The 16651-nt window shown below is 42.4% G+C and overlaps 2 protein-coding genes across 2 annotated transcripts; one reads left to right on the forward strand and one right to left on the reverse strand.

Moving 5' to 3' along the window:
- Positions 1-400: 400 nt before the first annotated feature.
- Positions 401-2119, reverse strand: RabGGTb (geranylgeranyl transferase type-2 subunit beta). Its single transcript, XM_067765172.1, has one exon. The coding sequence runs from the start codon at positions 1974-1976 to the stop codon at positions 942-944; it is 1035 nt and encodes a 344-aa protein (XP_067621273.1). The 5' UTR covers positions 1977-2119; the 3' UTR covers positions 401-941.
- A 1138-nt stretch (positions 2120-3257) lies between these two features.
- On the forward strand, positions 3258-8394 carry LOC137239639 (PAN2-PAN3 deadenylation complex subunit pan3). The gene is made up of 4 exons (XM_067765173.1): positions 3258-3727; positions 4808-4964; positions 5187-5767; positions 7449-8394. Exons 2-4 carry the CDS (start codon positions 4911-4913, stop codon positions 7975-7977), a joined length of 1164 nt encoding a protein of 387 aa, XP_067621274.1. The 5' UTR covers positions 3258-3727; positions 4808-4910; the 3' UTR covers positions 7978-8394.
- The last annotated feature ends 8257 nt before the right edge of the window (positions 8395-16651 follow it).

Below are 16651 nucleotides of genomic sequence, written 5' to 3' on the forward strand. Positions count from 1 at the left end.
CAATTTGTAAAAAAAAGTAGCACGACGCAAATTGGAAGAGAAGGTTGGCGCGAAGTACCCCTTCTGTCATCTTAGTCATGGATTCACTTTTCAAGGGGCTGCCAGCGCAATATATAGCTTCTGCAACCTAATTGTCAACCTCCTCCTCCTGTGGCGCATTCGCTCGTGGCGCCGAGGCTCTGGCGACCCCGACCTGCTGATGGACCTGGGGGTGCGAGGACGATGGCCTAGAAGGTTTCATGTGGTCATAAAAAATCGTTCCCGAGATGGTCAGGCTAGTACCTTTATGGTGCTTATTACCAAAACGTACCGGATCTGCATCCGGCAAAAGACCATCAACATCTATAACCCCCAAGGCCTTAGGGGAGTGTGCTTATCGCTACGACAACAACAACAAAGCTTTTGAGTTTAACAAATGCTTTGCATTATTAAAAAATGATTTTTATTTTTATTTATATAAAGGAAACTGTTTTAGACTATATATGTATATACACATTTGCCAATGGTCGTTCATTCTTTTGATTGTAAATTTAAAGTATAAACTAAATTTAATTGTATTTTAAATGCTCAAGTGCGAAAATAAAGCTATGTATATATATTTATGCGTATCCTTGACACGGTCTATATACATGTATATCATGGTGTTTACATTTGTTGTAGACATCGTTATACTATTTTATACTATTTTTTTTATTACTGTTTAACGAAATTCGTTGCAGCTGTTAATTGGAAAATCCAGAGAATGAAATTGATAGTATATAGTTTAAGATCCAATAGAAACGAGTCAGAAACAAAAATTTTTTTTAGTTACGTGTTAAAATATTGTTCTTGTTACTAGCAAAACTGTATATGCTTATAAAATAGCGCTAATTATAAAAATTTTTGCTCAAACAGCTGTATAAATTCTTTAATCCATTTTCCTTTCTATTTTTTTACTTTTTTTATGGTCTTGCCAGTATTTGCGGTTTTATACCCAAACTATCAATTACATATTGTGGCATACAAAGCGTGGGATTTATTGCTTTTAGACCATCAAAGCCCAATAACGATAATGCGCCAATACCAAAGAGCGTATGAAAGATATCTGGTAAATTGCCAGTGCGATCAGCAAAACCGCCAGTCTCATTGTCTTGACATGATAATATAAATTGTTTCAATTTTTCAGCGCTAATCCAATGCAAACGTCCCATTATTGTTAAAGATGATAGTACCCACCATGAATAGCATACGTCAGGCAATTTTTCAGGACGTCCGTTTAATCCACCCGACGACAATTGACGCTCACACAACCACCAACCCAACTTATCGATATCAAGTAAATGTAAACGTTGTGTTAAAGATAAAAACCCAACACAACAATATATTAGACCGGCATGCGATTCGGCGCCTGGTTTTGAACCAAAACCACCATCCGTTTGATTACAGCATGACATAACAAATTTAACAGAACGATCAACATTAATCGTATCATCCATACGTCCCAATAGCGTAAGTATAGCAACAGCGCAAAAGCTAAAACGTGTATCCACCTCACCCCATTTGTCGCCGAAAAAGCTCCCGTCAAATTGTTGTAAACCAACAACAAAACGTACAACTGCCTCACAATCAATTTCATTAAGAGCATCATAAATACATAGTATTTGTACGGCAGAAAGCGTATATAGTATATGTGGATCATGACCTTCACAGGGCGCAAAACCACCTGTCTGTGGACATTGGCAACGACGTATGAAATCTATGATAGATGCACGATCTAAGCGTTCCAGCTGATTCATTATATCCAATGCCGTAACACCCCAGTAGATACCAGACATACGCAAAAATTCGGTCATACAATATTCGTAATCGTCCTGATCTTTACCATGATTTTCAATATATTCCACATGTTTCCAAAAATGCAAGTCCACTGATGTGTTATTCTTTTCGTTATTTGTCGCATTCACCGTTCTGGGTTTTGCAAATGTTATAGAATCCATTTTTCCCCCTTAATTGGAATACTTTAAATTGGTTTCTAGATAACTATCTACAATGCTGGGCTGATAAACTATAATTTTACTGTCAGCGATTTGTATTATTGGTTAATTGAGGAAGCGCAGTGTAAAAATACGTAAAGACTGGCAGCTGATTTTGACAGCTCGTCTTGCAGTTAAAGGCCGATTTATATAAACTGTTTGGCTGCAATTACATATAGCGCCATATATGTAATTCTCCTATATTTCTACAAAAGGCTAGGTACATTCCCCAACATCAGAGTGCCGATATATTGCTGTTTAATGTTTTTGTTTTTGTATTCAATAATCGAATGTCAAACAAATCACCGCTGTATAGCTAAATGGTTAGCGCAGCATGCCTAAAGCGTACTGATGATGAAGGCTTAGCACCCTTCGAAATGGATCTATCTGCGCAGCTATGGCTTGTCTAAAAAATTTTCCACTTACTATTCCAAAAACAAAATAAAATTTTTCAAATTTAGAAAAATTTAAAAATAACAATAATTATTATTAGAAAACAGTTATTGTTCTGGCCTTGAGCTCGAATCGAACCAAAAACCAATTGGTTGGTTATGATATGGTTATGGCGTTAGCGTTATGGTATGGCACCATTAATCGATTACATTGATTTTATGGTTATGTCACCATTAATTAGCCATTTAGGGATCTGAATTTCTGTCCATTGGAACGCGAGGAATGTACTATTTCTTTTACGAATACTTTGACAGAAATATAGTTATCGTTTGAGTGAAACTGATTTTCGATACGTGATTGTATAACATGATATATCATAACGAAATCACTAGCCGCATTTTTTTACACGCGTCTACGTTCACGTTTGCGCGTAAAAAGAACGATCCTCGCTTAGATAATGCTTAGGAGACCCATCTAGCGCCAGTGTTTAAACAACTACAGAACAGAGTGTACCCAAAATCGGAGACACAAACTCTCGTGGCCATAGCGTATAACATATAGCTGAATCGGTTGCGATGAATAGTGGATGCACACCATTAATAAAGGGGAAGCATGGAATTAGTGTTCAGGTGAAACATAGACACATATTTCAGTTACATCTGCGTATAATGCGTATTGAAATTTAGTAGTACTAATTCTATGCGAAACAATTTTAGAGGTGTATTTAAAGTTTGACGCTTAGCAGTCCATATAAACTTTGAGCGTAAACGTCTATAGACGTAAAAAAAAACCAGCTACTGTAACATTTCTGGCGAAGGCAGGGCAACAACTTTTTGGTCGAAAATGCAACCTTGTATTTAGTCCACAGTCCACAGCAGTCGTGAATTGTGGAAGTAGCGTAGGTTGCAGTAGCAGCAGCAGAGGAAAATAGAAATTGAAGTTTTAAGCCCATTTCAGTTAATTTATTCGGAGTAAACGCGTGAAATTGATTGTGAACGATTGTATAATCTCATAATTATTTATATAATTAGATAACATAAAGGGGAATAGTTAAACTAAACAAGAAGTCTTTTTTGTGTGTGTGCTGAAAATTTTGCAACGCTGGCTGAAGCGAAAAGAACCGTCAAAAGAAAACGAAGAACCAAAATTACATGCAAAAACAAAGGAAACGAGTTTGCCAAAAACAATAACTTTTATAAGTTTACTCATGGATTATTTATGAACAAAAATAAACGGAACAGTGGTGCGAGGAACAGTAGACGGTGGAGAAGAAAGTGAAAGGCAAGGCGGAGAACAAGCAGCGGCAACAGCAATATCCCAGTGTAAGTAGCTAACAAACCAAATAACAAACAAAGTATCTGCACAAGCCATATTGCTAGGCTGCTTTTTGACGATTTCGACCAAGATTCAATGGGCACACCCGGCCATTCTTTTTGTCCGTCCTTGCCACCACTTGATATTTACTTTGTCTTTAATGTTCCTTTTTGTTGCGAAGTTGCCTTAAAAACTGGTTTATTATGTATAAGAAGCACTGGAGCGAGCGGAATGGTGGAGATACCTCAGTTTTTTTGGCAATATTAATATTGACCCAAAGTATACTACTAACTAAATGTGTCCCCACATGACACCAACCATCTCTTCAATTGTAATGTGGAACCAACGCCTCTAACACCCCTTTCCTTATGGTCCACCCCTGTTGAAACGGCAAGTTTCCTTGGACTCCCGTTAGAGGATATTGATGAAAATTTGTGATCGGTCGCGGCTATTAGGTGGGGCGAGCATTGCTACAACAAAAACAACATACTACTAACTACTTTAAAAGTCATGCATCACTAAGTTTGAATCATTAGATATTGTCAAATCCGTTATGCTTGTGACATTACTTTGCCTCGTAAAAGAACTTGTAGATACAAATATACTGCCCGACTTTCGCGTGTTCGTTTATCTCTATAGAATATATAGTCCCACCTTGTTTACCTGTATCCAACAGATGAATTGATTGGATTATCAAAAAACGCCCTTTAAGAATTGTTTTCCAAAATCACTTAGAATTCAGTTGAAGCCGCCCTGTGTCACAATTTATTTCTAAACCATCCTATATCAAAATAAAGAAATTTTCTACTGAGCTAGTGTCATTTTAATATAAATTCTTAGGTGAAACGTTTTTTTGTTAATTTTTGGAATGTACTATTCTGTTATGGTAGACTTAGACGCAGCTAACTTATTTATAGCTCCTATCTTGGGAAACAACCCATACACTATTTTACAAATTCAAAGCATAAACCGTACTGGTAAAACCAATCAATAATATGGAACTATTTTGTTTTCATTTTATCATGCTTCGGACGTTGCATAAATTGACTTTACGCAAATGAACTTTTCTTTGATATCAACAAATAAAGGCATTATCTACATACCAACATAACGTTTGAATTGGTATAAAAAGGATTCACATCATTAGGAAATTGGTGCTAAACATAAATATACGTTCTTAGCCAGCCAGAAATGTCCAATGGTGATGAGGTGCTAGATAATTGGGAAGAAATTGATGAAGTCGGTGTAAGTATTACTTTGGGAAACTTTTCAATTTGATCACTTTCTTGTTACTTGGTGATTGAGCGGGATTTACACGCCAAAATGCACGCTGATAGACGATTCGTAACGTAGAACACATTTGTTCCAGAGTGCATTCCAAATATAAAGTGGTAAAATGGGAAAGCCACACCTATTTAATTTTAATCAGTATGAAAATGTACTAAATTGTATATTTATAATTTTCAGTTGACAAATACACTGCAAAAAATACAACAAAAGCAGCAAATCACACAACAGCAACAAGAAATCGACAGTGCCAAACCTTGCTCCAAATTGCCAAACACTTTATCAGGTGGCGCAATAACTTCCTTAGTTGACCCCAAACAATTTACGCTCTCTAACGTTGATTTTTCAATACCTACTGTTACCGCAACCGTTCCGATGAAATTATTACAACGCAATGCAAACCATACAACAAACACTACCACAGGTGGTAGTAATGAATCAGTAACTGCAGATGGCATTTCAGTTGGTGCTACGGATTTGAAATCATCACCGCTCGATGATATGACGGCTTCATTTCAGCCAGTTATGATGTTACTTAACAAACCGGCCGATGAATATCAATCGACAACTTATGCTACTCCAACTAATTTGCAGACGGTGAAAATATTGCGTCGACCAACGCAATCTATGGAGCCGCGTAATAATGATATTAAACCACGTCAACCTATCAAAACGTTGCAACAACGTGAACAGGAGTACGCAGAGGCACGTTTGCGTATACTCGGGTCTGCGAAAAATCCTGAAGATGATGTGGGAGGAGGGTAAGTATGCTGATATATTGAAATAATAATAATAAGGCAAAATATGCAATGTACTTATTTCCACAACTCTCGGATACCAGTCAGGCTGTCGAAATAAAATTGGCTTAGAATAGTTTAGTTTAGTTTAGTTTATTCAGTCTATGATCAAAAATAATCTTACAGACTAGATACAAAGATATTAAAACTACCTATATAATCAACTTATAAACGTAAATAACATGAAAAAAAGATTGACAATTAGTTAAAAAATATATAAAAATAAATTAAAAAGCACAATTCCAGAGTAGACTTGAACATATTTCTCGACGAAGAATAAGTAAACTACTTGAGAATATTAAATTCGGCAAGTGTGCGAAAAATCGGGTTCAACATACAATAATTAGCATTATAAACTCGAAAGTAAAAAGATAAGAATGTAGGAGGACACCTTTTAGTCACATTAAAAGCAACTTTTGGTAGGGCTGAACGAGCCAAAGAGCCAGCGATGAGATCATAAACAAACATTAGTAGATGTACAGCTCACCTGGTTTCAAAAGATTGAAGAATTATAAGCCTGCAGTATGGGTAATAATATGGGTTTGGATCGTCAGTTAATAGAAAATAAGCAAAATACAATAAATTTTCTTTGAACCCTTTCTATTCTGGCTGAGTGGCCATAATAGATAGGATTCCAGACTACTGAGGCGTATTTTAGTTTTCAGCGAATTACAGAGATAAAAAGTGTCTTCCAGGTATAGAGGTTCCTTAAAGTCTTTTGCATATCTACGAAGGAAGTCAAGGTTTCTGTAAGCCTTCGGAATGACATACAAGATATGATTAACGAAAGAGAAAGAAGTGTCGAAGACAACACCTAGATCAATAAATTATTTTGCAGAAGCCAGTTGAACGCCTGAAATATCATAGGGCGTGATATGCAAGTTAGATGACTTACAAAGACATTTGAAATTTTTTTTTGACATTTAGGTAGAAATTATTGGCATTACACCAATCAACAAGATTATTAAAACCATTTTGTATGAGCGCTGAATCTGACGGGCCATAAATTCTACGAAAAATCTAAAGATCATTTGCATATAAAAGGAAAGCAGACGATTTAAATCAGAAACCAATGTATGTCGTTAATAAAAAGTTCAAATAAAGGAGGTCCAAGAATGCCACCCTGAAGTACTCCGGACGTTGTCAAGAAAGGCTGAGACTTACCATCTTCAATTTCGACGCACAGATAACTATTCGACAAAAAAAAATTTTAAGCATGAGAGAAAAATATAATGAAATCCAATACATTCCAGTTTAAATATTAAGATTTTATGTATGACTTTATCGAAAGCCTATGAGAAATCAGTGTATATAGTCTCTACTGTGAGTTTGGCGATAGGCCTATAGTTAGAGACATAATTTTTACTTTTTTCCAACTATCGATTTTTCCGGAAGATAGGGATAAATTGAATATATTGCGAAGAGGAGCGCACAAAGATAAACAACAACAACAACAGCGCAGAGGCCATTACGGTCACATTTTAACGAGGGTTTAAGGGAGGACATGGCATTGCTAACGTCATCACTGAAGATAATGAGGGATCAAAAATATAAAATCTAATAGAATTTAGTTCCTTCAATTTATCTCGATTTCACAAAAATTTCTATATCTATCATTGATTATTAAATTCCATTAACATTTCAGGTCGACAAATTCGACACCATCAACAAATGCCTCTGTCAACACGGTTTCCAGCACAAATAATACCACCAAGGGGAGCATCGTATCTTCTCCCAAAGTAAATCCTGGCATCAATGGTGGTGTTGTGGGTGGTGTTGGCAGTAGCGGTCTCGGCAGCGGCTCATCTCTAAATCTATATAATAACTCTTACAACCATAATCAGCAGCAACAACAACAAACTAATTATTATTTTATGCAACAACATAAACAGCAACAACAATCATTACAAAAGATACCGCCCGCATATAACAATCGTTCAATGTCAGGTCTGCTTCCACTTCCGGCGCTAGCAACTACGCTACAACAACAAACACATCAACATGCACAAACGCAAACGTCGCAGACTGCTACTGCTCCTCACAACCAAACTTGGTCACCTGTTGTCGGTGGCAGTGTATCATCATCAGCATTAAGGCACACACAACAACAAGAAAGCATTTTACGTTTGCCTAATGGACCAGATGGCTCTGCTGGTTTTCAGATGCGTCGGTAACGTGGTTAACTATGTAACACATTTGGAACTACAAGAAAACGTCGCTGTCATCGTCAAATTTACACATTTTATGTTATAACGCTATTATTGCGTCATTGCATCTGCCTACCCGAAATATGCTTAATTATGTTGTCCAATACGTAAAAACTGTTTGAACTTAGCTTACCCCAATAATGTCACTTTCTATTAATTTCAATACCATATTTACTTATTCTAAAACCACTCAACATACGAATATATAAGTTTGCATGGTAAAAAAGGAACTACACAAAAAAAAAAAGAAACAAAAGTAAAGCATGCTCATTGTACCCTCTGACCCTTGTAAATTTCTGCTAATTTTAAATTTAAATAAAAAAAAAACAATTTTTGTTCAAAATTTGAATAAGTTAATATAAATTAGAACAAAAGTGGGTTAAATATTATTGTGTTTTTTTTTTTAAATATATTTGTTTAAAACTTGGGCTTTGCTATCGAGATCAGCAATAGTAGTTGCAAACCGTCAACAGATCACCTAAATGTAAAAATTTCAAAATGAAGAATATCAAACAAAAGAGAGGAGAGGTGGATGTGAGTAAATGAGTTCTCGCATGTGGAAAGATCACCTTGAGGAACAACGAAACTGTTTAGTTAGTATATAAAAAGTGCTAACAATATGACAATGTGGAGCGAAAGAAGGTAACGCGTTGATAAGCCCAATACACAGCTTTATAGCTTCAAACCTTCCGCAACTAAATTGTCTACCTCACCTATGCGAGAGGAAACCTGTAACGAATATGGAACTATGGGGCGGGATGGCGTAGAGGGATTAATGTGGTCATGTTAATCGTTCCCGAGATGGTCGGGCTACTACCTTAATGATGCTTTGTTACCGGAACGTACCTGATCTATATCCGGCAAAGGACCATCAACATCGCTTCCCAAGCCAGTCGGTTCTATGTACCGGAGCGACTCGGGATTTTTTACCGACCAAGGACTGTCGTTTCAGTGTAACCCCATTTAACTTGTTGTGTCCCTTCCACAAATTGTCATCCTCCTAGCAGCTCCTTGCAGCGAGACTGCGCCATATTCTCCTACTCCGGGAAGGTATCGAACCCAATCCGGGTCCGTCTGTCTGACGCCGGTTCTGAGTATGCTGGAAAAGAATCTTTTTAGGACGGTCATACTCTTGTCAGTGTGTCACGTGCTAGGGATGGTTGCATCGGACAGGTTGTTCTGAGCTAGATCCCAAAACCCGACCTCGTAACGTTTATAAATCTTTTGTGGCTCCTTGCTGTTCACGCCCAATGGCGTCTAGTCTACGCCTTAGCCCCCTGCGGCGCCACCAGCTCATACGGCCGCTCCCACTCATAAATACAATCTGCGTAGTAGAGTAGGTAGCAATGCCGAGCATCAGCCCGCGCCCCCGTCTTCTTCCCACTCTTCCGGCAGCAGTTGTGTAGGGCAAAGCAACATCAAAATTTTAGAAATACGGTTTTTCAATTAGAAGAAAATTTTTCTAAGCCGGGTCGCCCCTCGGCAGTGTTTGGCAAGCGCTCCGGGTCTTGAAAAGCTCTAAGTGAAAACTCATCTGCCTTGCAGATGCCGTTCGGAGTCGGCACAAAACATGTAGGTCCCGTTCGGCCAATTTGTAGGGAAAATCAAGAGGAGCACGACGCAAATTGGAAGAGAAGTTCGGCCTTAGATCTCTTCGGAGGTTATCGCGTCTTACATTTATTTTTAATCGTGTAGGTCAGATAACAAGACTTAGTCCCTACCACCTTTTGCACCATCTGCCAGCGCAGAATATATATGTTTGCGACATCCGTCCAATGCAGCTCCTGCTTTTGTTGTTGTTGTTGTTGTAGCGATTAGGTTACTCCCCGAAGGCTTTGGGGAGTGTTATCAATGTCATGGTCTTTTGTCGGATACAGATCCGATACGCTCCGGTAACAGCACCATTAAGGTGCTGGCCCGACCATCTCGGGAACGATTTATATGGCCACATTGAACCTTCAGGCCATCCCTCCCTCCCCAGCCCCAAGTTCCATGAGGAGCTTGGGGTCGCCAGAGCCTCGTCTGTTAGTAAAACGGGATTCGCCGCTCGAAGGTGAGGTTGACAATTGGGTTGGAGAAGCTATATGTTGCGCTACACAACCCCTTGAATCCCCATGCAGTTCCTGCCTTGGACGGTGCCACTTTCCTAGATGTTCTGGTCTCCGCGACGGAAACCCCCGACTGGCTTCATTGCGACATGTGGCCAGGCCGTAAACCCAAATACACCGGGTACCCCAATGCTTACCCAGGGCCACAACAGCAATTGCGTCCTAGCCTTTCACAACTAAGGCGTAGACACCCGCCACTTACTCCTAGAGTGACGACGTCTCCCCCGCTGCACTTCAGAATTCTTCAGTTAAACTGTAATGGATTAACAGGGAAGATCACGGAGATAGTCGATTTCATGACGCGGCACAACATCCGCATTGCTGCGATTCAAGAGACTAAACTCACAGCAAGATATGCTCTGCAGACCTGTTCTGGGTATAATGTTCACAGAAAAGATGGCGAGAGCGGAAATGGAGGTGGTCTCGCGTTTATCATACACCAATCGGTGCAATATCATATATTTGATCCCGACATCGGCCGCAGGGACAATGTCTTAAAACGTCACGGCTTATCTGTTCGGTCAAGAAATCATCAACATCTAAATCCCTCCTGCCACCTGCTGCCCCAGTGAATACCGCCCTAATATCAGCGCCTTACTCACTGGCAATAATCACATTATCTTAGGCAATTTCAATGCCCATCACGATCTATGACAATTTGTGATCGGTCACACCTATTGGATGGGTCGAAGCACTGCTACAGGGATTCAAGGGGTTGTGTAGCGCAACATATAGCTTCTCCAACCCAATTGTCAACCTCACCTTCGAGCGGCGAATCCCGTTTCACTAACAGACGAGGCTCTGGCGACCCCAAGCTCCTCATGGAACTTGGGGTGGGGAGGGAGGGATGGCCTGAAGGTTCAATGTGGCCATATAAATCGTTCCCGAGATGGTCGGGCCAGCATCTTAATGGTGCTGTGTTACCGGAGCGTATCGGATCTGTATCCGACAAAGGACCATCACATCGATAACACTCCCCAAAGCCTTCGGGGAGTAACCTAATCGCTACAACAACAACAACATCAACAAGTACTGCTACAACAACAACAACAACATCTATGGCATTCAAACTTGCAGACGGAAAGCAGGGTGAGATGTTGGCGAATAAAATAGAAGAAACGACGTTGTGCATAATAAACGGAGACGCCCCCACTCGTATGGTGCGAAGCCTTCACAGTTCGCCAGATACATCAATCGTGAGCGCAGGGGTGGCTTTCTATAATTCGATAGTCGACACTCGTTTGCTCGATACTTTAATTCGATATTGAACGCTCGACCACACAGCTTTGGTTTACGTATTTCAATTTGAGTACATTTTTTCTCGTGTATCAAAAAGTGTTTCGAAAGTATACATATTGGAATCATCAAAATAATTTCAATAGGGAAAAGCGTTTGTTTGCTGACTCCTTAGCTTAAAATTATTCCTCAAATAATCGCAAAAGCATTAAAAACTCTACCTTACGAAAATCAATTCGACACCTAAGGTGCTATCGAACAGATTGTATCGAACGTTCGATACGATGCGACGAGATTTTGTGTTACGGAACGCAAAAACGATTATTTGATACTCGTTTTTGTTCGATATCGAATTACGGAAAGCCACCCCAGGACTCGTAAGCTGCGTCAACTGGCAGCCGATGGTAACATTGGCATCCGACCACCTGCCAATACTTATTTCACTCGAGCCTACCGCCGACTTCATCGTCACAGAAAAACGCACTTTCATAAACTTAAAAAAAGGAAAGTGGGACGAATACAAATCCTTTGCAGACAGTCGCTTTGCTGCCCTCCCTATCCCGACTGATGCTCGCCATGGGGAGCGTGCTTTCCGCACGGCCATTGAATCCGCCACGGCTCGCTTTATTCCCGCCAGAATAATTCCCGAAATTTGGCCCCATTTTGCGGCGGAGGCCGCAAATTTACCGAGAGAACGTGACCTTGTAAGATAACTCGATCCCGGCGACCCCCAAATAAGGGATATAACCCAACGCATCAGATTGCTTATGGATCAACACAAGCCGCCGAAATGGGAGGAGCATCTAAGTAGTTGTAACCTCTCTGCCGGTGTGGGTAAGCTTTGGCCCACCGTAAAGTCCCTATCGAATCCGTCCAAGCACAATGACAAAATTTACGTCGCCTTTGGCGATAAAGTGCTGTCGGATGCGAAAAAATGCGCGAGCGCCTTTTGTCGACAATATATAATGCATTCTACGGTTGACAAAGCTAGACGGAGAGCCCACAGACACGCACACAAACATAAATTCAGCGCGTCCCCAATTACCATCACCGCCAAAGAGGTTGAGGATGCCATCGGTGATGCTCCAAAGCAGTGGGCCAAGACGGCATTGCCATGCCGATGCTTAAAAGCTTAGGAAAAGAGGGTTTCAAATATTCAACCTGTCCCTTTCCACCTTTGTCATTCCCGAAAAATGGAAAATGGCCAAGGAGGTCCCGCTACTTAAGCCTGGGAAACCAGTTAACATAAGATACTCATATCGCCCGATATCTCTCCTATCGCCAGTAGCCAAGACGCTACTCCCCTATTTGCAACTAGCCTGCCATCAGCATGGCTTTAGAAAAGTTCATAGTACCACCACCGTGCTAAATGCCATTAGCACCCAAATAAATTGCGGTTTAAATCAAAACTCCCACCATAGAACAGTACTTGTTGCGCTAGACCTATCAAAAGCTTTGGATACATTCAACCATGGCAGGTTATTGCAAGACCTGGAAGGGTCTAAACCTTCCCCCAAGTCTTGAAAGGTGGACCGCAAATTATCTGAGTCCCCGGCAGGCATCGGTGCAATTTAGAAACGCAACATCAAAACCATGAAGAATTAAACAAGGGGTGCCACAGGGTGGTGTCCTATTCCCAATTTTGCTTAATTTCTACATATCTAAGCTACTTTCGCCAACAGAAGGAGTTACTATCGTTTCCTACGCCGATGACTGCACAATAATGGCCACAGGCCCAGGCCCACAGATCGATGAGCTTTGCAACAAAATAAACGGCTACCTCCCTGATCTCTCCAGTTTTTTCACCTCGCGAAACCTGACATTAACACCGACTAAATCATCGGCGACCTTGTTTACAACATGGACGCGCCAAATGTCGACCATTTTGAACATCCAAGTCAATGGCACTACGCTACCGACTGTCTTACACCCCAAAATCTTGGGGGTGACGTTTGATCAGGATCTACATTTTGGTGAGCACGCAGTCGCAATTGAACCGAAAATCCAGAGCCGTAAGAAAATCCTTAAATTTCTTGATGGCAGTACTTGGGGAAAAGATGAAGAATCGCTCATTACCACTTACAAAGCAATTGGCCAGCCGTTTGCATGCTACGCGTCCCCAATATGGTCGCGAAACCTAAATACTACTCACTGGAAGAAGATACAGGCCTGCCAAAATGTCGCCAGAACACCATCTACATAATGAGGCGAGAATACTCCCCATCAGTGAGAGAAATGTGATGCTAACCAAACATTGATGAGCCAACAACGCCCAGGGGCTTAAGGAGTCATCTCCGTAACCATTATGAGGAAATACGGCACCTGAGAACACAGCCGTATGCAGCCAAAAAACACAAGCAGGTCCTCAGTGAACGCCACAAACAGGCGTCGGACCTCTATGCCAGGAGTTGCCCGGTGAATCCTGTACTCAAAGAACAATAACCCAAACTTGCAGAAGAGGAACGCACACTCCCTAGGGAAACACGAGTCACTCTAGCTCAACTTCGCTCTGGATACTGTAACAGGCTAAACACTTACCTATCCAGAATCAACCCCGACATACAAAACATATGTCCTACCTGTAACATGTTCCCACATGACACCAACCATCTCTTCAACTGTATTGTGGAATCAACGCCTCTAACACCCCTCTCGTTATGGTACACCCCTTTCAAAACAGCGAGTTTCCTTGGACTAACGTCCCGTTAGAGGATTTTGTTATCGGTCACACCTATTGGATGGGGCGAAGCAGTGCTAGAGCAACAACAATAACCATCAACGTCGATAACACTCACCAAAACCTTCGGGGAGTGTTGTTGTTGTCGATAAGGACACTCCCCAAAGGCCTTGGGCAGTGTTATCGATGTTGATGGTCCTTTGCCGGATGCAGATCCGGTGCGTTCCGGTAACAAACACCATAAAGGTACTAGCCCGACTCCAAGGTACTCCAAAGGCCGGTACCTCTCGGGGAGGGGCCACCGACCGGGAGGCCCTTGGGCAGCTGCCGCCCATCCCGTAGCCACCAGCACGGCTGCCACTCAGCGTCAAGCGTCTGGCGGTTTGGTTGCTGGGGGCTCCAGGGGTCTGGGGGTGGGGCGGCTCCAGGGTCAAGGGAGGCAAAAAGCCCAGTCATCAGGACAAGCGCTGGGCTGCCCGGATCCTGCGTAGGAATGCCTCCTCACCGGTTAGGGAGGAGGAAGTTTCCGCGGAGGACTGGGCAAAGGCTCAGCGTGATCTTGTTTGGGCGAAGCAAATGTTACCGGAGTTCAGATCGGACTGGGTCGAGAGCGATGAAGCCTCGAAGCGCCAGCGGTCCATAGATGAAGCCAACCCTACGGCGCCGAAAAGGGCCAAGGTGCAGGGAGGCTGGACTCGGTCTTTCGCCGAAATAGCTAAGGATCGGCAGATCATTGGTGTGATGGATGAGAGCAGCGGAGATGGCAGGATCCCGAAACAGCAGTGGAAGTGGATCGAGGCAGCGCTCGCTACTGTGGCCGTTAAGGTCAAGAAAGATAACCCTGGTCCGCCGCCTTCTTATACCGATGCGGGGTGGTTCCAGGGCAATATAAAACTAATTGCGTGTGACGACGCCAGGTCGGCGAAGCTTTATAAAGCCGCCGTTTCGCTGATAGGGGAGGTGTATCCGGGCGCGCGCCTCAAGGTAGTGGAGGCGTGTGATATCCCCTCACGACTAAGGGCGCGAGCCTGGGTTCCAGTGACGCCAACGGACCCCGCTGATATCCTGGAACTTCTCCAGGAGTACAACCCGGGTCTACCGACCCAAAACTGGAAGGTGGTTAACGTTGAGAAGACTGAACGGGCCACGATGCAGATAGTCCTGCTGCTCGACAGCGCAAGCGTCGAAGCGTTGAAAATGCAGGATTTCAGGGTAAGCTACGGCTTCAAAAATATAAGCCTTAAGGTTTATAAGGTTGATGTCGAAGCCTTGGTAAACCTTGCATCTCGTGCGGAGGTGGCTGAACTCCCCCCCAGTGAAGACGAGATAGAGGTAGACGAGGGCGAAGAAGCTGGGGGCTATGCTTCGGCAAGTTCGAGCGGAAGCTTGGCTCTCAGAGGGTTATACTCTGAGGGTCAGCTTCTGGAGGATGGCGATTCCGACGCGACGCTCACGGGGGAGAGCACAAACAAGCAGTGATCCGGGTCCTCCAAATAAACCTGCATCACTGCAAAGCAGCATCAGCTGCACTCCTACTGCACCTGTCTTCAGGTGTGGTAGACATCGTTCTAGTCCAGGAGCCGTGGATCACTGGCAATAGGATCTGTGGCCTGCGGACACCAGCGTATAAGCTTTATAGCGCTCAGGAAAAGGGTAAGCCTCGCACATGTATATTGGCTAAGTCTACTCTTAATGCTTTTCTTCTACCCAACTATAGCGATGGGGATTTGACAGCGGTAAGCGTCGAGGGGCTAGGGAGGAGCTTTAAACTCGCCTCCTTCTACCTAGTGCACGATCACCAAGGCTCATTACCACCGGATAATTTCAAGGAGTTCGTGAGAGCGGAAAATCCACGAAACGATTTTATGTTGCTCGGAGGCGACGCCAATGCACATCACGCCCAGTGGGGCAGCAGAGATACAAATGACCGAGGTGAGTCTCTTTTCAACTATCTGTTAGGCACTAACCTGAGTATATGTAATAGGGGAAATGATCCCACGAGGAACCGCAAAGAGGTCCTTGACATAACACTGGTCGCAGACTCTTTCAGTGACCTTATCGTTTCTTGGAGGGTTCTAAAGGAGCACTCCTTTTCTGACCATAGATATATAAGTTTTTCTATATCGCAGGCGCACGCAAGTCCTAAGTATATACAAAACATTAGAAGAACTAACTGGGGCTACTATAAGAAGATTGTAGGTAAAAAGCTATCTGAGGAGGTACGAGTCCCAGAAAGCGAGGAGGAGCTGGACTTGTTTGTAAACAATTTCAGTCAAAATTGTAGGAATGCTTTAGATAGGGCTTGCCCGGCTAAAAAGATTTTGGAAACACACAAACCACCATGGTGGTCGGCTGATCTTGATAAACTTAGAAAGTCATGTAGGGCGGCCTTCAATAAAGCAAAGCATGATGGACATGAATCCTCATGGGCAGCTTATAAAGCGAAGATAAATATATATAAAAAAGCAATCCGGAATGGAAAGCGATCCTCCTGGAGGGATTTCTGCGGCAGGATTGAATCCGCACCCGCGGCCTCCCGGTTAAGGAAGGTGCTATCAAAATCTCCAACTCAGCTAAGTTACGTCCAAAAGCCGGATGGGCACTGGACGGACTCCAGCGC

The sequence above is a fragment of the Eurosta solidaginis genome, chromosome 2, assembly GCF_040869045.1.
Source record: "Eurosta solidaginis isolate ZX-2024a chromosome 2, ASM4086904v1, whole genome shotgun sequence".
NCBI lineage: Eukaryota > Metazoa > Arthropoda > Insecta > Diptera > Tephritidae > Eurosta > Eurosta solidaginis.